The sequence below is a fragment of the Sorex araneus genome, chromosome 4, assembly GCF_027595985.1.
Source record: "Sorex araneus isolate mSorAra2 chromosome 4, mSorAra2.pri, whole genome shotgun sequence".
Classification (NCBI taxonomy): domain Eukaryota; kingdom Metazoa; phylum Chordata; class Mammalia; order Eulipotyphla; family Soricidae; genus Sorex; species Sorex araneus.
Window position 1 is genome coordinate 52,979,377 of NC_073305.1, and position 25,981 is coordinate 53,005,357.

General features: G+C 45.9%; 1 protein-coding gene across 1 annotated transcript in view; it reads right to left on the reverse strand.

Moving 5' to 3' along the window:
- The window catches only part of ARHGEF3 (Rho guanine nucleotide exchange factor 3), a 347,358-nt gene that overhangs the window by 225,429 nt on the left and 95,948 nt on the right, over positions 1 to 25,981 (reverse strand). Inside the window, exon 3 of the mRNA XM_012934215.2 lies at positions 7,794 to 7,857. Within this exon, the coding sequence (XP_012789669.2) occupies positions 7,794 to 7,857 (64 nt within the window). The remainder of the gene's footprint in view (positions 1 to 7,793; positions 7,858 to 25,981) is intronic.

Consider the following 25,981-nt stretch of genomic DNA (forward strand, 5'->3'; position numbering starts at 1 on the left):
GTCTCTCTACTTTGGAAGATGGAAAGATCTACTTTCTCTCAGTCACACAGACCAAGCAATTCTCACATGGCCAGGATGTGCAAGTAGCTTCTAGGTGCTAGAGTTGCACTGTCCACCGTGGGACTTTAGTTCTACAACTTCAAGGACTGCATTATTCCAACAATTTGAGTAAAACATCAATAAGGCTCCCGAGTCTTACATGACACCCTCCCCATGTTGACCTATTGACTTAGTCTTGTGGGACTCTAAGCAAGGAATCTAATCATGCCCAAACTTCCGAACTACAAACTGTGAGCTAATGAATGGGTGTTCTTTTAAGCTGCCAAATGCTTAGTGATTTGTTATGCAGCAACAAAAAATGGACAAAGTTTATCTATTTCTGGGTATTATTCTGAGAAGTAATATATACATTAAACATTCACTCAGTGATTATAGAGTATACTATATAGCGTTCACCTGGAAATAATAGAGCCATTACTATTGTTTTCATTATTATCATTACAAACTGGAATTTTTTCATATTTGCACTTATAGAATTCCAGGGAGTAAAGGAAAACCTTGAGGGGTAGATATTAATATTCCTTTGTTTTTTTTTTCTTTTTAGGCCACACCCAGAGATGCTCAGGGATTACTCCTGGCTCTGCGCTCAGGAATTACTCCAGGCGTTGCTTGGGGGACCATATGGGATGCTGGGGATTGAACCCAGGTTGGCTGCATGCAAAGCAAACACCCTATCTGCTGTACTATTGCTCCTGTCCCTGTTCCTTTGTTTCTAAACTTGAACATACCCTCATGCTTACACATTCTCAGATGAGATATGCATTCTCAGTCATACTTTAAAGGTTGCTCTAGAGGCCTGGGGACAGAGAAGGTGTCTGGGTTCAAATGCTGGCTCTATCACTTATCACAGTTGTAATTTTAAGCAAGTTAATAGGTGTGGGGTTCAATTTCTTCATTTTCTTTTTTTTTAATTTTTTTATTAGTTAATCACCATGAGGTACAGTTACAAACTTATGAACTTTCGTGTAATTTCTTCATTTTCAAAGCAGGAATAAGTAGGAACTCCCATGCAGGACTGCAATAGTCCTGCCTGGAACTGATGTTCAATTAATGGAGGTAAATATACAGATGGAAGCTGTGAGAGGAGTGGAAGCTGTGTCTGTCCTCTGTTGAGGAAGTATGGCTGGTTCACCATCGGCACCTTCCCAAGTGTCAGGTGCTCTACTGGGCTGTACATTTCAAAGCTGTTCAGTCAACAGATAATTTCTCCACACTGATGCTTTGACAGCTTGCTTACAGACAAGAATGGTCAGGGCAGTGTGAAGCAAGTGCAGGCCCTAGAGTCTGCAGACCTGATTCTCGTCCTGATGTCTCCACTCAGAGTGACCCTCAAAAGTGGTCACTGTTATCCCCTGTATGTCTGGGAACCAGACTTCCTTTTGCGAACTGTGCCAAACTCTTGAGCAAATACCTTATCCTACCAGGGCATTACACAGATTTCGTATGTGGATCTTGGAGGTGAAAACATCCTTTTCTTCCTCTTGAAAGGTGTCCATGTGCAGGAGGTAAAGACCAATAACCTAAGAGTTACTAAGCTAAGAGAGCAAGCACCCTTGCATACTGCTGTACCTAAAACTGACCCACTTCAGTTTTTCTCAGTCACGTGAACCAAGCAATTCCCTTTTCTGCTTGAGCTCATCTTAAATGAGTTTTTATCACTTGTAACTAGAAGCATTCTAATACAAAGTTTCATTTTCCACCTCTGCCTATTAAAAGATAGGGGCTCCAATATCCAAAGCCTTAAAGCCTAGAAATTGCTTCCCAAATCACCTAGGTAAAAAAGTAATGGCCAGGCTCAGGAGTTAAGAGACAAGAAATGCATGGCCCTGAAATCTATCTGATATTTAGTGAAAACCTCAGGTCTGATACCCAGCACAATGCCTGGTGATCAATGGCTCTTGTGCTTCTGGGATTTTCACATCCCCAATACATAGGTTTCCTGCCTACATCTACTCTCCCTTTGCCCCCCTCATCCCTGACGCCCCCAAACCATGAGCTGTACCTATAGTCAATATCACTTAGAAGGTAGAAATTTTGAGTTCAGCCCAGACACCCCCTTGTACCCTCGAATCCCCCCCACTCACACATACTGCATTCTGGCTTTCACTTGCAATAGTGTCAGTGTAAATGCCCCCGCCCTGCAAGCACCTCTCCACGGAATGTCTCCACAGTCCTTGAGACTGATGGGGTAGCACACCACTGTTTTCCCTGATCGGTGAGGCAGGTGAGGGGCCAAACACAACCTGCATGGAACAATAAGGACCACGCACAAAAGGACTTGGTAAGCCAAAAGGATGTGTCAGCTGTATGTCACCAGGTCTTCCTCAGCCTCTCCACAGCCAGACATTCTAGCCAAAAATAAACCATCCACCCCCAATCCCCTAACTCCCCCATGCTATAATTGTCCTTGAGGGCACAATTGATGCAATTAAAGTTTTCTGGGGAACAGAGCTTTTGGGGTTACAGCATAATTCCTGAGCAAGACTTTCCTTCAAATATCTTGGAGACCACTTTTGTTTTTCCCAGAATGTCTACTGCATAAGACTCCAGCTCCAACCCCACCCTCCCCTCATGCCCTGTCCCCCAGTCTCTCAAGAGTATCCCCCCTACCCCACCCCACCCCACCCCACCCCAGATGGGTCTCCTTCCTCTTCATCCAGAGCAGTTTCCCAAAGTGGGCAACACTGCCCCCTGGGGGCACTGGGGTAATGAGGAGAGCAGTAGTAGCCTTGGGGGGGAGTTAGCTGGTGGGGGGGGTGGCACTTTCTGTTTGTTTGCTAAAAGAAGGTAGATTTCCAAAGGGTTTTAGATAATTTTTAAGGGGGCAATAAGTTAAGTAAGTTTGGGAGCCTTTTAGCTAGAGTGATGTGTTTCTTTCTCTAGACTTTTCAATCCACTGTTCCCCATTTACTAGCCCTTCCTGCCCGATGCCCCCGCAAATATACAAATATAGAGGACTGGAGGGAACTACCATAGGATTCTTTTATTCTTCACAAGCTAGAGAGGAATGAAATCGCAAATGCTATCATGGCTGTCTCTGTCAACATTGATAACTACGGGAAGTCTGTCAGCACCAAGGTTATGGAAACTTCCTTTTTAAATAAAGAAGAAAACCAAAGGTCCACAAGAAAGCACACCCTGCCCCAAGACAGCGTGCCCAGCTCAGTCTCACAGGACTTAGACTCATTTCTTTTCAGAAAATACATCCATGACAATGCTCCAATGTCTTCCTTCCGGTGTTCTGGATCCGTTTCCTTCCGGTCATCAGAAGGACGGTCACAGGCACTTCCTGGCTAGGCTGAAGGCTGTTCCTACACAGTGTGTTCCCTTCAACTCCCATCTTGGAAGAATATTTCTCTTATGAGACTCTGAACAGTTTGCCTCTGGTATTATCTTGATGCCACCTTGTTCAACATTTCCAGTTAGACCAGGGAAAATCAAAGCAAAAACAAGAGACAAGATGAACATAACTGCCCTAACCAAACAGACTACTTGCTCCAGCAATTTTAATGATTGAAGAAAATTTTTGTGAGCTGGCTAACAATTTGAGGGCTGAGAAGCTGAAATCTATGACACCAATTTGGTTGCAATTAGCCAAGGGCAGTTTCCTCGCATGACTATTAATGAATGGCTAATTTTAAATGTTACCTCCAAGGATGAGGTTAAAGAAAGGTCATCTTAACTGAAATGGCCATCTCAAAAATACTCAAAATGTTTTTCTAGGGCAAACTGTTAAAGAAGTCTCAGGGCCTAGGTGTGAAAATTAATTGCCCTAGTTTATCTAGGACTAAGAAGTTTTCCAAGTGGTGAGACTTTGAGTGCTAAAACCAGGACAATTCTGGTAAACTCAGTGGCTGGTCACCCAAGATGTACTTCAAGCTCTCACTATTGATTAATGTTGAGTCAGAAGGTGTAAGGGAGAAGAGGGAGGAGGAGAAAAGGAACTCTACCCAACAAAACAACGTGCTCCCAGAAGGTCCAATTTCACTATTGTTCAAAATTCACTATATATATAAAATTACAAAGCATCTACAATGTGAAGGACTGCGGGTTAAATTTGGCATATGTGACACATTCCATCAACTATCCTGAAAGCACCCTCCATGCACATAAACATATGGAAAGCTCTAAGAAGTTATGCAGTGGTGAGCATATTTAACTTGGCTCGCTGAAAGGGTCCTGGGTTTATTTGACCACACGAATCCTTTCTTGCACAGTTATGATTATCCAACTGAATACACTTTGAGAAATGGGAATCTTATCCATAAGACAATGACCAATTTAGGAGTTACATGACTTTTATTTAACATTGCATGCATGTTTTCTGAAGACAAGTCAATACACTTCTTCTCCAACAAAAGTTTGTACTGTAAACAGAACTAAAGCAGAGCCATGATCAATATATTTTTCAAATAAAACACTTTGGAAAAGTGACTGAGCTCAATTAATATTAAAATATTAATTGACCTAGTAAAAATAGTACTGAAAAGACTAAAAGTCTTGAAGTTGAAATGCAATCTAAATACAGTCTAAAGTGGATTGTATTGGGGAATGTATTGTATTGTAAAGTGTTGAGGAAGATGGACAGACCAAGTGGCAGGAGGGACAAGAAACAATGAATAAATAAATAAATAAATAAATAAATAAAGTGGATTGTGTGTCTGATGGGTGTGAGAGATTTATTCATCCATTCCATGCATTTAATCAAAAATTAAACATTCACTACATCATCCAGTGAACAAAAGAAAAAGTCACTATACATCTGACACTTTGGACTTCTCATCTTAAATTTCAGTTATTGCCACTTGACAATCTTAACAATGATACAAAAGTGCAGTGACACAAGGGAGATAGATGGTCTGACTCATGCTCTTGGGGAGGATCATGATGGCTTCCTAGAGGAAGTGACGTCAAAGCTTGGACTCGGGGATGAACTCAGGAGGACCAGTTGCAGCATGTGTAGAAGTACTGAGCTTGGTATTAAGTGTTCTGGGCAGAAGGAACAAGATGTACAAAGGCCTGGAGGTAAAACAGAGCTCAGATCTTGTTCCCAAGTTCAGTGCTAGAATTCATTTTGCGCACAATAGACCCTCCATGCACGTGGACTATTATTAGTATCATTAAGTGAAGGGAAAGAACGTTGTATCAAAAGGAGGTGAGGTCTGACTCTCCCTGTAGTGTTCTAAGCATTCACACCTTTGTGAATGGGGAAACTTGGATTCCCTTTAAAATCTGTTCAGAACTTACAGCCTTCTGAAAAGCAAAGCTCCTCTCACCATCATAAATCTATGATTTAATAGGCTGTGCATCTTTCTTTTCCCCTCCCTATGTACTGCTTTCCTCCAGATTCCCAAGAAAATAGTCATAATCAACTGTGTCTCCTTCAGTAGCTTTATAAGGAGCTACCAGTAGCCCCAGACCACATGGCAAACAACTCAGCAAGTGCTTCTTTTTTTTCCCCCTAAATTCATTTCCTATACCCACATTTTCCTTTGTTATTATATACTCCAAGCATGACATGACACTTTCTCTTATCACTGTATCACTGTCATGTTGCTCATCAATTTGCTCAAGCAGGTGCCAATAATGTTTCATTCGTCCCTGTCGTGTTCAGAATCAGGGGAATGAGGCCCATTATTGTCACTGTTATTACTATCACTGTTATATCATATATGCAACGGGTAGCTTGCCAGGCTCTGCCGTGCAAGATTCTGCCTCATAAACCATACTCAATTGAAATTAAAAGTATTAGTATAGGACCGGAGTGATAGTATATCAGGTAGGGTGACCCAGATTCAATTTTATAGAAAAATAAACAAACACATCCATCCTATTAGCATGCAAGTTTATCTTCATATTTAATAAATAGCAACATTTAATTTCACTGTCATCCCGTTGCTCATCGATTTGTTCGAGCAGGCACCAGTAACGTCTCTCATTGTGAGACTTATTATTACTATTTTTGGCATATCCAATATGCCACGGGTAGCTTGCCAGGCTCTGCCGTGGGGGCAAGATATTCTCGGTAGCTTGCCGGGCTCTCCGAGAGGGGCGGAGGAATCGAACACGGGTCGGCCTCGTGAAAGGCGAACGCCCTACGGCTGTGCTATTGCTCCAGCCCAACATTTAATTTAAATTAAAGAATTTCTAAAATAATTTGTAATGTTTTTTATCAGTCAATGTTTTATTTGTTTATCTATTTTTATATACCTATATACCTAGGGTCATGTAAAAATTTCCTGGGCGAAAAGGGATCATGAATGGAAAATTTTAAGAAGCCCTGGTTTAAGTTATTCCGCTTGGATGAATTTGTTACATAGCAATGGAAAAGAAAATAGAAAGAAAGCAGGTAGGATAGAATCCATGAAGAAAAAATTCTAAAGAAACCCACAACACAAAAATATAAAATGTCACTGAGTCTGGGGGAGAAGATACAGGCTATCAGGAAACACCAGTCACAATGACAAGGAGCTGCCACCTTGAGCCAGTGCAAATGGCACAGACCAATAGGACGAGAAACAGCCAGTGTGGGCGGGAAGGAGCCGCCCTAACCTAGTGGGGATGTCATTGTCCAGCCTCTATGGGAAGGAGCATGGGGACTTTTCATCAGAGTAAGAGCAGAGCTTCCACAGGACCCAGCAAGCCCACTCCTTGGCATCTATACCCCAAACACGAAAATTCATTCATTCAGAAGGAGCTGGGCACACCTACGTCCATGGCAGAGCTTAGTACAAGAGCCAGAACAGGGAGATACCCAAAATGTCTGAGGATAGACGAGAGCATTTAGTGTGCGCATTTTGCATATTTCCATATATGCAAAATGGAATATTATGAAGCTATAAGAAATGATGATATCATGCAGTTTGCTGCAACATGGATAGAACTAGAGGGTATCACAAAATAAGTCACAGAGAGGTCAAACACAAGATGATCTCACTCACCTGTGAAACCAGAGAAACAGAACAAGGAACGAAACTATTTCTAACAATGACAACTCCCTTGGCCTTGGACAAAACTGACTGTCCAGCACGAGAAAAAGGGGGATGCAGACCAGACTAGATGTGGCATGGGGACAGAAGATGAGGGTCACGGGCATTTTGGTGATGGTGGGTGCAGTAACTTTGTATATCAATACCATATTCTTTATTGTTTTGTTTTTTGGTCACAGGGGTGCTCCGGGATCACTCCTGTGTGGCTGGGAGGTCATACGGGATATGGGATATGAATGGTGGGCTGAATCCAGGTTTATCACATACAAGGAAAGTGCCCCACCTGATGGGGTATCCAGTCCCAATGCCATATTCTTTAACACTATTATATAATCCGTCTTTTTTTGTGTCACTTTCTCTTATGATTCCCTTTATTTACACCTATCACGACTGCTGCATTGGTGGTGGTGATGGTGGTGCCCACCTGGTGATGCTCAAGGCTTACTTCAGGCTCTGTGCCCAGAGATCACTCCTGGTAGACTCTGGGGACCATAAGGTATGTCAGGGATTCAACCTGGGTGGGCTGCCTGCAAAGCAGGTGCGCTACCCGCTGTACTATTCCAGCCTTCAGCAGGCACTTCTTGAGACTCTCTTGTCTTCGTTTTTAATTAAATCTCAATCTCTGGTTAGTCAAGTCGTCGAATGTGACTTTGGTTAGCAGAGGCTGAGCCGACCGGGTGGTCTCAGGAGCATTCGGAATGTGCCATGTCACTGTGACAGGGGCGAGCCAGGAGAAACACTTACCCCTCTGAAGTTCCAGGCTTTCGGAGAGGGAAACATGAAGTTGTTCTGTCGCTGCCGTTTGGGCCTAAAAGATGAAAGACAAGACAATGAGTCTGGGATGTGTCAGTTAGATAGAAGAGATTACTGAGGTCAGGTGTGCAGCTGTACTCTTTTTTTAAGGAGAGAAAGAGAGAGAGGGAGGGAGGGAGGAGAGAGAGAGAGAGAGAGAGAGAGAGAGAGAGAGAGAGAGAGAGAGAGAGACTTGGAAAAAATGGCCTGGGCAAAGAAAGGAGGCACTGCAAACATCAGCAGTCAAATGCTCCTTCTCAATTCACCCAGGAGGAAAGTCCTCAGGTCCCCTTAGATATTGAAGCCCCTTACCACTGGAGAAATAAAATCTAAAACTCAGCCCAGACACAATCAAAAAGCCAACTCGAACTCCCAGTCTTGGTCTTGATTTCCCTCACACACAATTCCCTGCAGAAAGCCATCAGGTGATGTTCGTAGCTGCGGCTGGGCCCAGAGCAGTCCCTGGCCGCACACTCACTAGGGAGGCCCAGCACCTTCCTGGGGGCTGCCTGGGAGCTCCGGACTTTCAAGGAGATGACAGCCAGGACCCTTAGCCAGAACTGGGCTCCTCGCCTACTAGCCTCTCCCCATGAGTCTGTCCCCACACTCAGAATGAAGCAGCTCCCCCGGGGTGAGCACAGGGGCCAGGGCACGAGCACAGGTGCGGCTGGAGGCCCAGGCAGGCCAGCAGCCCCTTATCCCAGTTTGTAAAGGGAGTCCAGTGAAGGAGATGCCAGGCTACCCACAGGGACACTTTTGCACCGGGTTTTGATTAAGTTACAAAATACCTACCTCCACCCTACCCCACCTCACTCATTTTTTGTCAATACAGATGTCCAAATACTTAAGTACCAGCTCACTGAACAGCATCCCTGAAAAGCATCCCTGAAAGGGTCTATCTTGGGCTTGCCTGAGGTGTTTGTCACTGTGGGAGCAGGAGGATTTCGTAGGTGATTTTCTATGTGCCAGTGATTCCTGGGTCTGGACCCTGTGTGAGAGCAGACTCCTGACGGCCAGAAAGCCTGCAGTGAGCACGGGGCAGTGGGCAGAAATCCCCATTAGCTCTACAATACCAGAGCTCTGAACAAGGCATAACCACACAACCCTAACAGGTACTGGGCACTTAAAAGAGCCTATGCCGGTTGCAGGTGCCACTCAGCCCCAGAGCACACCCACGAGTGGGGATGGGTCTCAGACCCTCTCTGGCACCGCAAAAGTTTTTGAACATATGTGAATACTTCCTAGAACCAATCTCATTCTATCTCATCCTAAGAGTTGGAGTTCATTCATGTACCCATTAAATGGTTTAATGGATAAGAAAACAGGCTAGAGAGATAGTGCCGCGGGTCTAGTGCTTGCTTTGCATGCAGCCAGCCTGGGTTCAATCCATGGCACCTGATATAGTCCCCCGAGCACTGCCAGGAGTAATTCCTGAGTGCAGAGACAGGAGGAAGACCTGAGTATTGCTGATGTGCTCCCAGCCCCACCCAAATACACACACACACAGACACACACACACACATACACACCACACACACACACACATCAAAAACCAAGAAGCAATAAAACAAGTTAAAAGGAAAAAAAAAAGGCTGGGGGGAGTAAAAACAGACTGAAAGAGATGTAGAGGCCTGACTCCCATCTATAGGTGCGATCAGGAGTCTCATCTGCCCAGGCTGAGCTAAAATCCCATGGCGGGGGGAGGGCACAGTTATTAGCGTTGAGACCCCAAGCACGAGATCTCCAATCAATGGGCAAAACACAGAAATGAATGCCCACAACCTAAAGTCAGGACGAGGTGAAGGCTCTGGCTCCAAGCACCACTATTAAGTTCTCAGTCACTGTCAGCAGACCCCACTGGTCCTGGCTCCAAGAAACGAGGTCACAGGAGTGACCCAGAGGAACTCTACTGGCCAGATGGGAGCTTCTGCCTGAGGTCTCTGGGTCTCCCCATCTTCCCTTTCCTCCTTTCACTCAGCCAGGCTCCAACAAATAACACCCCCAACTAACAACATCTCCAGACAGAGAGGGCGGGGGCCGCCCTGTAGGTTTAATACTCTTCTCTATGGAGTAAAATGTTGGTGTAAGTTTCTAGAAGACATTTCTCCCTTCAAAAGAAAAAGCAACTTAGAATTCAGTCAGACTTTTCCCTCCCCTCCCCCAGGTAGAATTGGGTTCTGCTTTCCTAATTATTTGATGAGCTCCACTGCTTTCAAAGCAACAACACAGGCTAGCACATTTTGAGCCAACGTGTCTGTTTCATGTGTTGCAGAAAATGATCGCAGTAATTAACAGTGATTAAGTCTCAGGAGGTGCCATGGTACTGTGCTAAGCACTTTAGCTCCGTATCTAAGTCTCAAAGTAACAAGAAGATGGGTCATTTCTATTAGGGAATAAGTTAGTGCATGATCTTCAAGGAGGATTATAACAGCATTATGTAATACTTTACATGGAATACGTTCTAGTGCCATCTGCTTTTAAAGAAATATCATATACTGTCATGTGATATTTATAATACTGGCAATATTTCCCACTTTATAGATGTGATCAACTGAGGCCAGAGAGGTCAGGCCACATGCCGGAAGTTACACAGCTGGTTGGTGGCCAAGCCAGGGACCCCGCCCCCACCCCAGGTGCGTGTTCAGATTCAGAAGGTGCTGTCTCCCCAGTGGAGAGAAGCGCTGGCATACAGAGCCCCACCTGCTTTGGAAAGAATGCAGCATGGGGGTGCTCTCAGGAAAATGGGGGCCCCAGCTGGTTCAGCCAGGCTTCACCCTCTCAGTCTCTCAGGCAAGGAAAAGCCCAGAGCAAGTCTATGGGCCCAGGACACTCAGTTCTTGCTGGGAAAATTGGGAGGTGAGCGACCAAGATAAGGGCCGCCCCACCCCGTGCATTCCAGCACCAGCCAAGCTTCCAGATCACTCCCTCAGCCAGCGTTCCTTTAAACGAGATGTTTCCCAAGAGTCTCTCCGAGCCGCACCAATGCCAACGCTACGTCCCAGGCGACCTTAAAGGACGCATCAGGGAACACACCCACTCTCCTGAGAAGGCTCCTTTCTGCAGCTCGGGAAGAAGCATCTGGGCACCTATCAGCGCCAGGTCGTCGCCAGGGAGGCCAGGCAGCAGAGCCTTTCTCTCCTGCTTGAGAAGCAACTTCTTTGGGCTCTCGAGCCATCAACACCAGAGATGCAGTTCTGCAAGCTTCCCAGAAGCAAAGAGAAGCAGGGGACTTCCAAAGAAGGCCGGGGTGGGCTAGCGGAAGGGGGCAGTCCTCACCCGCTGGACCCAACCCTCAGCCTCTCGGGTGCGGGGCAGGGGCACATGCACCCAGGATAAATCTGGAGAACAACCCCCTTCCACAGAGGCCCAAGGGGGAGCAGGAAAGGCCCCGAGCACGGAGGAACTGAGCGAGAGCGCAGACATCTTCTCGCCCAGTAGGTGATCACTTGGCAGGATGGAAAGAAAACTGAGTCTGCACCTCAGGGAAGCACACAGTTTAGATGAAGGGAAATGCCCTAGGTGGGAGTGCAAGATCCAGATTCCAGGGATACTTTGGAAATGAACTTGAGTCCACGTGGTGAGGCTGGAATCAAACAGAACAAGTTGGGGTGGCAAACATCCCCCGACATGGGAAAACACTCATGGCTGTGGCTCACCCCTGCTCCCGAGAGTGAGGGTTTGGGTGTGAGAGAGGCAGAGGGAGAGGCTGATGTTTTCGTTTGAAGGAAGTCTATAGGGAGGAGCCCCAGAGGGCTTCCATCACCATCCGAAATACCGGGAAATACAGACCTCGCCAAGACCCCTGGAAAGAACTCAGCTGGGCAATGAATGAGAACAGAAGTCACTGTCTGCCCCCCTCTCCTTCCTGCCTTCCCCAGGCAGCTTCTCTTCAGGAGAGCACTGTCTAGTAGAAATATTATGTGAGTCATATATCCAACTTAAGTTTTACGTATCAATCCCATTAAAATAAATTGGGCAGGTTCAATTTTTAATAATATGGGTTGTCGGGGCTGGAGCGATAGCACAGAGGGTAGGGCATTTGCCTTGCACGCGTCTGACCCGGGTTCGATCCCGAGCATCCCATATGGTCCCCTTAACATCGCCAGAAATAATTCCTGAGCGCAAATCCAGGAGTAACCCCTGTGCATTGCCAGGTGTGACCCAAAATGCAAGAAAAAAAAATATATGGTTTGTCTACATCTATAGCCCAGATATTACCACTCCAACATGCAAACAAAGAAAAGTATTAGAGCTTGGGATATGGCTAGGTAATAAAGCATTTGCCTTACATATATGAGGCCCTAGGTTTGAGACCTGAGCACAGCAAGAGAATCAGCTATATAGGAAAAATTTGAAGGGGTGTTGGAGCCAGAGTTGGTGGTTTTAGGGACCCCCTAGCTATACTCAGGGATCATAGCAGTGCCAAGGATCAAACAGGGCTAGTCACACGCAAGGCAAGTGCTATCTCCTGTGCTATCCCTTTGGCTCTGCTGGTGATGTTTTCCTTTCTTCGGATTCCAATGAGTATTTCACCCTTATAAGAATTTTCTCCCCATACCCCCGCAGTGCTGGGGAGAGGGGCTATTCAGGTGGAATGGTGGGAGCCTCTGGGTCTGTTAATTGCCACTAGCCGTTGCAAGTGCTGACAGACATCTATGTGGCACGTGAACTGCAGAGCCATGCTGGTCAGCAGCTGCAGAGAAACAGCACACACCACTGCCAAGAGCCTTCACCTAAGAAAGCCTACTGCTCGGTGTCAGCAGTTAGTGACTGTGTTATAAATTGGGATCTAGGTGAAAAGTGAGACTATCTCCAAGATGCTGTTAGGACACATCTTTCTTTTCTTTTTTGCTTTTGGAGTCACACCCAGCGATGCACAGGGGTTACTCCTAGCTCTGCACTCAGGAACCACTCCTGGCATTGCTCAGGAGACCATATGGGATGCTGTGAATCGAACCTGGGTTGGCCTCGTGCAAGGCAAACACCCTACCCACTGTGCTATCGCTTCAGCCCCAGGACACATCTTTCAAATCAGCAAAATACTTCAAAGTCTCGGGTTGAATGAGCTGGAGAGCTCAGCAGGTTGGGCGCTGGCCCTATATGGGGCTGATATAGGTTCACTGGTTCCCTGAGCACCACCAGGAGTAATTTCTGAGTGCAGAGCCAGAAGCAACCCCTAGAAATGACCAGTGTGCATCCCCCCCTTCAAAAAAGTCTCAGGCTGGAGAGATAACAGTTACTGGGTAGGTCTTGATCTCCAGCACCACATATGGTCCCCCAAGCCCTGCTAGGAGTGACCCCTAAGCACAGAGCCAGTGATCCCTGAGCACAGTTGGGCACGGCCCCCAAGACAAAGTCTTGAAATGACTTTGCATCTAAGAAAAAAATATAAATATATGCTCTTCATTGCACAAACATAAATAACCTCCCAGGCTGAGCAACAAACAGAATTCTTCCCCAAATGAAATTTTTTTTTTCTACCATACATATATGACCTGCTCCTTAATAACACAGAACTCCTCTAGTCAAACTGATTCCAGGACTAACTATAAAGAAGTTATTGAAATAATTTTTTAAACCCATGGAATTATTATCATTGTAGTCCCTGTTTTGTGAAATGCTTGTTAAGGTCACTTTCTCACATAGAAAAGGGGATATTCTTTTTGAAATAGATTTGTAAAGGTTCTTTATTTGTAAAGGTTCCAGATATGACATGTGGCAAACAAGTACAGAGCTCATACTTTAGCAACCAAATTAAAAACACAATAAATTCCATTATCTGAGGAGGCAACACAACGTGTATATGCCTATAATGTGTTATTAGCCAATGATTTAAAGAACAAAGTACGGATACATCCATAACATGAGATAATCTAAATACATGCAAAGTGAAAGAAACCAGAAACAAACTGGCAAATATTAGATTATTCCATTAATATGAAACCCATAATTGCAACTCCACAGAGACAAAAGTATTACTAGTGACCAGGGGCTGAGAGACATGAGGAGGCAGGACTGAGTGTTTACTGGGTACTTTGAGAGTCGTGAATATCTGTAATTAGATTTCTGTCATGTGTGCCCAACACCTTGTATGTGGTGTTAATGCCACTGAATTCTTATATATTTTTAAAGTTTTGATAGTATTGTGTATCTTTTACCATAAGTTTTTTAAGTGTAGGAAAAAATGAACATTTTAGATAAAATGAAAAATACATATAATGAAAAAAATTCTCCTGAAATAGCACTGTAGCACTGTTGTCCTATTGTTCATTGATTTGCTCGAGTGGGCACCAGTAACATCTCCATTGTGAGACTTGTTGTTACTGTTTTTGACATATCAAATATATCACGGGTAGGTTGCCAGGCTCTGCTATGTAGGTGAAATACTCTCGGTAGCTTGCCAGGCTCTCCGAAAGGGATGGAGGAATCGAACCCGGGTCGGCCTCATGCAAGGCAAACGCCCTACCCGTTGTGCTATCGCTCCAGTCCAAAAATGAAGAATAAGGGAACTGGAGAGATTGGACATCTGCCTTGCATGCAGCTGATCCAGTTCAATTCCCCGGCACCCCATATGGTCCACTGAGTCACCCTAGGAGTGATCCCTGAGATCAGAGCTAAGAGTAAGCTCTGAGCACTTCTGAGTGTGGCCCCAAAATCAAAGTCAGTAACTGCAAAATTAAAGTCTATCAGCAACTCTGGGAAGGGGAATTCTGAAACTAAAACTTAAGAGAATGAGCACTCTCCCTGGCTGGGAATTGATTAAAATAATTAAAACTCACCATGAAGTTACATCAGCACTCATGAGAAAACTGCCAACATGTCCTTATTTCTGAGACATATTTATATGAATCATTTCACAATGATAAAAATTCCCACAGTCTCTGCTTCCTCCCACTCTCCACCCCCCCACTCAGACTGTGTTCGAAGACTGTTAGGAACCTGTTTCTGCTCCCACCTCTTGAGCCATTCTGCTGCCTCTCCCTTTGGGGCTGGAGCTTCCTGCAAAACCTTTATCATTACAGCTTTTCATGGGTGCTACCTTGCAGGAGAAGCTCTGCAGGTGATGAAAGTCAATGGTGCTTTGAGAATAAGGGGCAGCCTGGCATAGTGGTATTAGAATAGCGTTTCTCGGCTGGGATCAAAGACCGCCCTGTGGGTTCCCAAGATATTTTAAGGGGGAACTGCAAAAGTATCAGGGAGCTAACTGATAGGATGGTGGGCGGAGCCCATGGTTCAGAAGGGGGCCACATCAGGAAAGGGCTGAGAAACACCAGCACAGAAGATGGAGCCAGCTCTGTAATTCACCTTGCATGTCAGGGGATGGATCTTAACTTCTCCATTCCCTAGCTCCCATCTCTGTTACTCCCTCCAAGGGTTGGCATAAGAGTGAATGAGTTCTTGGGGCTGGAGCACAGCAGTGTTCGCCTTGCATGCAGCTGACCCAGGTTCGATTCCCAGCGTCCCATATGGTCCCAGAGCAATGCCAGGAGTAGTTCCTGAGTGCATGAGCCAGGAGTAATCCCTGTGCATTGCAGGGTGTGACCCCCCCAAAAAAAGAATAAATGAGTTTCAAGGGTCCAGCCATTAGAGCCTGGTACACAGAAGTGGTCATATAAGAGCCCTTTTGCTGGTGATGGCCAGGAACCACGTGCAGGATTTAGATTCACTGCCATCTCCATGATCACTGCACTACTTAAATATTAGCCAGAGAATGAATGCACAGTGTTTGCACTCTTAAGCCTATGGTTGGTGGTGTGACAGAGAAGTCTCATATCACAGGGCACCATCACAGGCTCTCAAAGGAGACAGAGGGAGAACAAACTCCCAGCTGAGGCTTTCTCAAGAGGTCTTCAGAGTCACAGGAGGGGAGTCAGAGCCATGGGTCTTTCCCATTTCAGCTTCACCTCTTCCCCCAGGCCTCTCTCATGGGGAGCTGAAACCTAGTTCACCACTATCTAAGCAAAAGGTCCTCAAATTCGGTATGGTCTTTGGCCCAAAGCTCTCCAGTGAACAGTGCTGGGGGCCACAACCAACTCTAGGGTGAGCACATCCCAAGACTACGTTCCAGGGGCACTGAGTAGCACTTTGGATTATAAATCACTTAATCCAAGTAAAATCCAAATCCAAATTAAAGCCTCAGCACCCTGCTCAGGTTTCCTCGCTGTCCCTTCACCCAGGAAAACACACCATCAAATGCCGTCACCACCCCAACAAGTTTGTGAAACCCCCAAACATTCTGAAAGACTCCATCCCACCTGAGAAATACACCGCGAATACTGCTCAGGTCCATATTTCAAGCCCACCACGGGCCAGAGGTCACTCATTCACATTTCCATCGCAAACTTACTAGAACAAAGATCACCAAACAGACTGCCGTCACACAAGGCAAACAGAGCAAGGGCTCTGCATTTCCAAAGCATGGATCCAAGTTCACATCAACCAAGTGACTCGGGGCAAATCACAGATTTTTCTATCTCCAACAGGAAATAGATATGACAAGACTAAAACTTCCTAGGGTACCTCTGAGGAGTGAATAAATGATTGCTGTAAGGTAGTTTGATTATGGGTTCACACCGAGTGTTAATAAATATTCGCTCCAATATTGGCTAAGTATCTACTACATGCCAGGCATCGGCAAAGCATAAAACATAGTCCCATTTTCCTTTTCTTGGAACCCACAATAGAAGGAGAAATATTCCAGGCAGTCAGGCAGTCAAACAAGCAGGATGGGGGCCTACGGTGGTGGAAAGGACCGCAATTTTATAAACAAGCATTCAGGCCTCTTTCCAAAAGGGAAGCTTGAACAGGGACCCACTTGGAAGAAGGGATAGAAAGTTCCAGAGAGACCCGAGTGCACATGCAGAGTCCTGGGTTGTGCCTGAAGGCTGGTAACACTGGAGGGGGCACAGGGAGTGAACTGAGACAGGACAAGTAAAGCAACAGCATGAACCAGCTCCCACGAGCTCCACTGACTTTCACAAGGTCTCTGGACTTCAGCCAGAGGGAGGTGAGGGGCAGAGAAGCAATGGGGAGTGTTTATAAAAGATTCCTCTCCAGGCTGGGTAGAGAGAAAAGAACAGACAACGAGAGTGAAATACAACCCAAGTCAAGGTCACTCTCAGGCACTCAGCCTGCAGCACGCAGGATGGCTCCTTAAAGAACAGGCTTGCAGGGTCATATGGAAGCTCAATTTCTAGTTTTTGAAGGACTGTCCATGTTGTTTTCCAGAAAGGCTGGAAGTGAAATGAGTCAGAAAGAGAGGGACAGACAGAGAAGGACTGCACTCATTTGTGGAGTATAGAATAACATCACATGAGGCTGACCACCCAAGGACAGTAGATAAAAGGGCCAGGAGGATTGCCCCATAGATGGAAGACTGCTTCATGAGCGGAGGGGAGAAGGCAGATGGAATAGAGAAGGGATCACTAACAAAATGATAGCTGGAGGAACCAGTTGGGATGGGAGATGCATGCCAAGAGTAGATGATGGAACAAACACGAGCGATAGCACAGCGGTAGGGCGTTCGCCTTTCCCGAGACCGTGTTAGATTCCTCCACCCCTCTCAGAGAGCCCAGCAAGCTACCGAGAGTATCGAGCCTGCACGGCAGGGCCTGACAAGCTACCCGTGGTATATTCGACATGCCAAAAACAGTAGCAATAAGTCTCACAATGAGAGACGTTACTGGTGCCTGCTCGAAAAATCGATGAGCAACGGGATGACAGTGACAGTGACAGTGACGATGACCTCTCAGTGTCTGTGTTGCAAGACATAATGCCCAAAAGTAGAGAGAGAGTATGGGGAATATTGTCTGCCATGGAGGCAGAGGGAGGGTGGGAAGGGGGGGTACCAGGGATTGGTGGTGGGGAATGTGCACTGGTGGAGGATTGGGTGTTGTTTTTTTTTAAGTTATTTATTTTTTAATTAGTGAGTCACAGTGAGTCACAGTTACAGATTCACACATTTTCATGCTTCTTTTCCCTCATGCAATATTTAAGAGCCCTTCCCTCCACCAGTGTCCATTATCCACCACCCACGAACCCAGTATCCCTCCCACCCCCCCAGTCTCATCCCCCCCACCCCACCCCGCCTCTGTAGCGGGATATTCCAATTTGATATCTCTCTTTCCTTTTGGGTGTTGTGGTTCCAAATAAGGGTATTGAGTGGTCATCCTGTTCAGTCTCTAGTCTACTTTCAGCACGCATCTCCCTTCCCGCACAGGATCTCCAATCACATATTACTTGGTGTTCCCCTCTCTATTTGGGATGACTTTCCCCCAGCGTGTGAGGGGGAAATGATCCCCAGCTTCCAAGCTATGGAGCCAACCTCCTGGTATTATATACTACTATTCTTGGGTATTAGTCTCCTACTCAGTTGTTCTATATTCCACAGGTGAGTGCAATCTTTCTATGTCTGTCCCTCTCTTTCTGACTCATTTCACTTAGCATGATACTTTCCATGTTGATCCACTTATATGCAAAGTTCATGACTTCATCCTTTCTAACTGCTGCATAGTATTCCATTGTACATATGTACCAAAGTTTCTTTAACCAGTCATCTGTTCTCGGGCACTCAGGTTTTTTCCAGATTCTGGCTATTGTAAACAGTGCTGTGATGAACATATAAGTGCAGATGTCATTTCAACTATACTTTTTTGTTTCTCCAGGATATATTCCCAGAAGTGGTATTGCTGGATCAAATGGAAGCTCAATTTCTAATTTTTTGAGAATCGTCCATATTGTTTTCCAAAGGGGCTGGACCAGTCGGCATTGGAGGGATGGGTATTTGATCATTGTGAGATTGTAACCCAAACATGAAAGCTTGTAACTATCTCACACTGATTCAATAAAATTAAAATAAAAAAAGAAAACTTGTTGAGATTTTTAAAAATAATAATAATAATAAAATAAAGAACAGGCTTGCAGGAGATGAGTTCCAGCCCCCCTGAGCATGATCCCCCAGCTCTGCCCTCTGAGTCCCTGGGCACTACCAAGTGTGTGATCCAGGGTGCAAGTCTCAGGGCCACCCCCAGAGAACTCGTCAAGCAAACAAGGGCAAGCACGGTGGGTGGCCAGGACTGAGAAAGAGGGTGAGGAGCATGTACGTTTACGCCCCAGTGACCCATGTCCAACACCACCAGCAGATTACGCCCAAGCTCCCCAATGAAAGTGTGCGGCAACCCCCAACCCTGGAGCACAGTGGCCAAGTGTGGGAGCTCCACATGCAGACGGGCTGCTTCGAGTGAGCACCGGAACCAAGTGAGTGACCCTCCCAAGCTCCCAGTCATGGCAACAGCAATAGCAGCAGAGGGAAGGGAATGAATGACATAACGAAGTTTTAGCAAACTGAGCAAAGTTTTAGCAAAGTTTGAGCAACTGAGAGGATGATGAAGACTCTGGGGGAGGCAAAGTTGAGGGTAAAAGACGCAAGTTCACGTCACACACGTAAGCATCACAGCTGCCTCCCACAAGAGAGGGCAAAGTCAGGATCTGGATATAAGCAACTGGAGACTATTTGAGAGTCATCAGCCTCTGATCAGAGAGGGAGCCTCCACCTAGAAAGAGATCCTAGAGAGGGAGCACTCCAGAGCCCAACAAGGAGTGGGTGTCACAGCGGAGGGCTCAACTTTGGAACTATGCAGCAGATGGGGAAATACCCACTAAAGTTTGGAGACACGACAAGAGGGAAGGGGTGAGAACTATGGCGAATTGGTCTAAAGAGCCGAAAGAACCATTATTAGTTGTTTTTTTTTTAAAAGCTGAGTGATAGCAAGCGGGTAGGGTGTTTGCCTTGCACGCGGCCGACCCGGGTTCGATTTCCAGCATCCCATATGGTCTCCTGAGCACCGCCAAGGGTGATTCCTGAGTGTAAAGCCAGGAGTAACCCCTGTGCATCGCCGGGTGTGACCCAAGAAGCAAAAAAATAAAAAAAATAAAAAAAATTAAAAAAGCTGAATTGATGGGAATTGGGTTTTAATATCTAATTAACATGTGAGCTCGTGGGGCCAGAATATGACTCTACGTCCTCCCGCTACAGGTATCTCATGCTTTGCATTTAGAAGTCTTGGATTCAGTCCTCAGCACCACAGACTCCCTTGAACATCACAGGGAGTGAATTTGGAGTTTATTTATTTGGGGGGCAGTCACACCTGTCAGCATTCAGGGCTTACTCCTGCTCTGTGTTCAGGGATCATTCCTGGTGGTACTCGGGCCTGGGATCAAACTACATTCAGAAGCATATGAGGCAAACACCTTAACCCCTGTACTATCTCTCCAGCCCTGGGAGTGAATTCGGAGTGCTGAGCTGGGAGGAGCCACTTCGCATCATTGGATGTGGCCAAAAACAAACAAAAGCACACACAGCCTCCAAATAATAATGATATAAACTGAAAGCAGGCGTTTCATCTTTAACACTTAATCTATATTTCAAATGACTTCCTACCCTCTGGACACCTGACACCTGGGGGGTGTTTAATAAGTATTTCTAAGACCTTTTTAAAAGACTTTTTAAAATTTTCTCGGTAACAATATAGATCAACAGGAAGTTTCTTCTTAGAATGGTATAGAACATAGTAAGAAAGGTCATACACAATTGTCCAAGATGGAATACTTCCCTCTCCTTCCTTGGCTAAATAAACTATAATTAATGTTGTTTAAGAATTTAATATCAATTTAATATTGTCTAATTAATTATATTACATGGGATTTATTCAGCATAAAAATACTTTGTTTCAGAGATGGTAAAGCAGGTAAAATTTTTGCCATGCATGCAGCTGACCCGGGTTCAATTCCCAGAACCCTGTATGGGCCCCTGAGCGCCGCCAAGAGTGATCTCTGAGTGCAGAGTCAGGAGTCAGCCCTGACCACTGCCAAGTGTGGCCCAAAACACTACCCTTCCCCCCCCCCAAAAAAAAAACGGAGAAAGAAAATTTAAAATAACATATTGCCTAGGATTGGCAAGCTAGTACAGGGATTAAGAAGCCAGTTTGACAAGTGACCTAGATTCTATCTCTGGCACCACATTTGGTCCCCTGAGCCCTGCCTAAAGTGATCCCTGAGCACAGAGCCAGGAATAAGCCCTGAGCACCACCAGGTGTGGTTTAAAAATTTAAAAAAAAATTAGGAAGGATGTGTGTTCCCTTCACCCCATTATCAGCCTTCGGGTTAGCATCAACTGAGAAGTGATGGCTCCCAATGTCAGCCGGTGGACCCAGAACATCCAGCTAAGTGTGAACTGGTTAAATGAGCAGAAATCAGAATAATTTTGAAGAGTTCTTTCATTAAAAAAAAAAATAGGGGCTGGATCAATAGCACAGCTGGCAGGGCATTTTCCTTGCATGCAGCCGACCCGGGTTCGATTCCCAACATCCCATAGGGTCCCCTAAGCACCGCCAGGAGTAATTCCTGAGTGCAGAGCCAAGAGTAACCCCTGTGCATTGCCAGATGTGACCCAAAAAGCAAAAAAAAAAAAAAAAGAACTCTTTTTTGTCCTATTCACAAAGCACAAGCTGGCCCTGCCATTTCTTAAGTGCTGAGGGGCTGATTTTCAAGGTGAAGGCATCACGCTCCCTCTCCCCACCTGCAGCCATCAAATCAGGGCTCGTTTTCAATGGGAAAGGCTTCATTACATCCTAAGGAAATCCACATCCTGCACCTCCAGGTCACAGCCCCGGCAGAGAGCAGCCTCAGGTCCCTCCGGAAAGGATAATTAGTTTTCTACCCTTTAATCAAGGAGCGGCAGATTGTTGTTTTTCTAAAGTTTTGCCTGGGGAGAGCGTGTTCTTTCCCCGGCCTGTGTTTTTCTAACCAGGGCTCTTTCCCCCTACCCTACCTTCCCAGGGGCCAGGACTGAGTGGCTGCCTTTGTCTGAGCAGGGAAACAGGCTCCCCACTCTCAGGACTCCAGGCCCCTCACTTCCTCAGACACAGGGTCCTTCACCGGCACCCCAACTCATGAGCACTGACCCTGGCCAGGAGACTCCTCTATCTACCTGGGATGAAGCTTTTAATTAAGGTTTTACTTCCCCCAAATCAAAGGCTCATCATGTGTCAGACACTGTTCTATGTTCTTAATAAACATTAGCTCCTGTAATCCTCAAAACAATTTTGTGGGCTGCTCGACGGCAGAGCATTTGCTTCGCACGTGCACGGGTGAGGCCCTGGGTTTGATGCAAATTTCCTGAGGAGGTACCTGTAGTGTCGTCCCACTTTGTCCGTGAGGAAATTGGTGCTCAGAGAGGTTAAATAACTTGCCCCATTTTATACAGCTAGTAGACAGCAGAGTGGGATTCAAAGCCGGGATCCAGGCAGACTGACTCCACAGAGGATGGATGGAGAAAGAGCTGGGGAAAGTGACAGCAAAGACAGATATGGAAGCAGAAATTTCAGCTTACTCATACCTGGTCCAGAGCTGATGTTTCTAGGTTGGTTTTCTCTTTACATGAGGAATAATTGGGCTCTAAAGGCATAACAATGACAAGAAATGAGTCATTCGTTGCAGGTTATTCTGTATCTGCAATAAAAACCCATGCAGATTAATTGGTATACTTCACTGTTGTATATGTTATACTTTGATAAGAGTTTAGTTAAAAAATGGACATGTCTGAGTTTTCTTAATGTTTTACAGGAATCTGGCTAAAATAAATCATCTTACAGAGACAGTTTTAAAAAGCACCCTGAGCTGTCTTTTCAATGTTTATCTTTAAAAGAAAAGTGCAAAAAATCTTTGCAGTTGTCCTTTAAAAATACACAGATCGAAAGAAATGGGAAAGGGATGAATTAATGGTTTTCAAATTCTGGATATCTCTAACTGAAAAATTATAATTACAGACACCATAATTTCCTGTTCCTTCCTAACAATCATTCTCAGCCTAAGAAACAGAAGAAAGTCTTTATACTTTATTCCATAACATATTGATCAGAAGCTAATAAATCAGTACATAGGTGGCTCAACACCTCCAAAATGAAAATTGCAACCCTAAAAATATGTCCCAAGAAATGAGCCTCTCTAACAAATGTTCTGTTGATGTTCTGACTCAGTTAAAGACATCAAAATTTCTCAAATTAGCCCACATCGCTTAAAGCTATTTACCGACCCTCCAATACAGGACCTACCACAGTCTCCAAGGTAATTAGAAGCTCTATAAATGCTGTTTTTGGCAGAACTAGGCCACACATAAAAACATGTTTATTCCCAAACCATCAGTGAAATAGAACGGTGGGGGTGGGACAACATCAGACTTGCTCTAGCCATGTGGCAAAAAAAAGGGGGTGGGGGAAGGGAATGCCAAGGGCACTGCTCAAAGGGCTGATCTCATCACGATGACAAATGGCCTGCCACCCTGAAACATGGGTAATTCCAAGTCAGAGAGGATAATACTAATTTAATCATAAGAATACCCGCAGTGTTCTGCTATTTATGCAAATCTATTCCCTTTCCTTTTCCTGGGTGCTGCGAGAAATAGGACAGTGGCAGACAAGGCTGAGCTAACAGAGGCTGGACTTGGGAATGCCTCACTGCACTAAAGGTCAAGGTCAAGGGCCAGACACTATGACAATGACGCTTGGAAATGATCCCTCTGGGAGAAGAACTGAGGGCTGAAAGTAGGTAAAGGGATATACATGACAACTTGTGAGTACTTATATAGAAAATGCCCAAAATGGGAGAAAGAGAGAGAGAAAGTGGGGGGGGAGGAAAGAGGGAGAGAGAGAGAGAGAGAGAGAGAGAGAGAGAGAGAGAGAGAGAGAGAGAGAGAGAGAGAGAGAGAGAGAGAGAGAGAGAGAGAGAGAAGTATCTGCCACAGAGGCAAGCTGGGGCTAGCCCATCCCTTGTACCATATATGGTCCCCTGAGCACCATCAGGAGTAATCCCTAAACACAGAGTCAGGAGTAAGCTCTGAACACTTCTGGGTGTGTCCCAGCCCATCCCAAAATATAAAATAAAATGAATAAAATAAAATAACAGTTATTAAGCATGAGTCCACAATCCCTGTTGTTAGCCCCTGCATCTCACTAAATCCTCTAAGAGTTTTTCTGGCCACCTAAATCCACAAGAGCCACAAACCAGGTGTGGAAACCATATGTTGGCCAGTTAGATGCTGTTTATCTGGCATTTCAGCAAGCATCTGCCATCTCATGCAGGGGACAGCGCTAGCCCCTGCCCTTTCTCTCAGATACCCCCCTTCCAGCTCACCAGCTGGGCTCTGGTGCACACAGGGCCGCGCTTGCATCAGCGTTGCCATAGCTACCACCGCAGCAACAGCCTTTTGTTGCTCAGAGAAGATGCTCTACCCAGTCCAGAGCCCTAATTCAGGATTACAGCTCCTGTAGAAACTGGCCTTTCACCTCTTTCCAATTTGCTCGTGTCTTTACAAGATGGAGAATGTGTTGGGAGACCACCAGTCCCTGGCTGTATTTAGACAAAGCTAATGAAGATACAGGCTGACAGAGAGCTGGGGTCATGGAAAGGCCGGCAGTGCAGCCACAGTGGAGTGGGGGGTTAACAGAACATCTCCAGGGGCCTGAAGGCCTCACAAGGCTAGTTTGGATCCTGGCCCTGGCACTTAGAGGCTGGAGCCCCAGCACAAATGATTCCACCTCTAAGAAACCGTGTCTTAGATCACGGTTTAGGGAGACAAGGCCAGGGAGATAATCAAAGGACTGGATCTCAGGCCTGGCATGCAGGAAGCCCCGAGTAAGATCCCTGGTATTGCATGCTCAACTAAGCACCACCCAGGGTGGACTGGAGGGCCCCCAGCACCACAGGGCTGGAACTGAAACTCTCCAAGAGTGCCCTGGGTCCCCGAGCACTTCCTGGGAGACTCCCCAGCCACCCCCCCAAAAAACAAATAAGTAGAATATAAAATTTTTCAATTCCTAGCACTGTAATGAGATTTCAGTGGGTCCATGCACATAAAGGGCATCAGAGCTAATGCTCCTCTCAGTGTCCATTAGGAATTCTTAGCACCTTGCCGTGCTGGGGTGTGGACCTTCCTCTCCCTGTGCCATATGGCCCCACTAACTGGCATTCAGAACTCGTACCCCCAGCCGAGCACAGGGAGACATGACTGCGGTCAGTGAGGACTCAAATTCAGAACCTTCCAAGCCCATGTGGCTTCTCTGAAATGATCTATCTACCAATATTAGCCTCCAGCTTTCATTCAACCATGGGTCACTGAGCCAAAAAAACCTTTTTTTAATTTTTGTGTGTGTGGGGTGGGTGGTCACACCGGGCGATACTCAGGGGTTACTCCTGGCTCTGCACTCAGAAATTGCTCCTGGCGGTGCATGGGTGGACCATATGGGATGCCCAGGACTGAAAGCCCTACCCATTGTGCTATCACTCCGGCACACAAAAAACACATCTTAAGATCTGAAGACAAGATGAAACTCTAGAAATCTTTCAGGTCAGAAGTGACAATTCAAAACCTTTCCAGAAAATTCTGGTGGTGGGGACATCTGACTGACTCATGATGTCAGTAATGGTATTTCTCAGGGTTACGATCATGGCAGGATAGGGTCTGAGGGTGGTTCAGGGGCTCAAAGCACCTGCCCAGTGTCACTTGCAGGAGCTGAGCACGGGTCCTGGGTATTTCTGCTGGCTAGTCTAGACACATCACACAGAAACAGTCTGTGTGCACCTCAAGGCTTGACCAGACATGCAAGAGCACTGTGTGAGCAACAGCTGGACCGCCACCAGAATGTTCAAGGGCAACAATGAAGCACATGTGACCTGCACAGAACACCACAGCCGAGAGTAGAAGCCCCACAACCAAGCACAGGCCATCCCCAGTTGTTGCAAAATCAGCAGCAACTCAAGGAAAGGATGGAGGGAACTAAGTTACCGGGGAAACTGCACCTGACACAACACACATTCGCTCTCTGACCTTTTATGAGAGACATATATTAATTTTGTAATCATAAAGATAACTTTCAAGAGGAGAAAACTGGATCAGAGAGAAAGAATCGGGGGAAGGGGCAGGAGTGGGGATTCAGGTGCTTGCCTCGCATGCAGTTGACCTGGGTTCGAGTCCTGCCAAGAGTGATCCCTGAGCACAGAGCTAGGAGCAAGTTCTGAGCACAGCCGGGTGTGACCCAAATACAGGAAGAGGAGGAGGAGGAGAGAGATTTGCCAATTCAACAAAA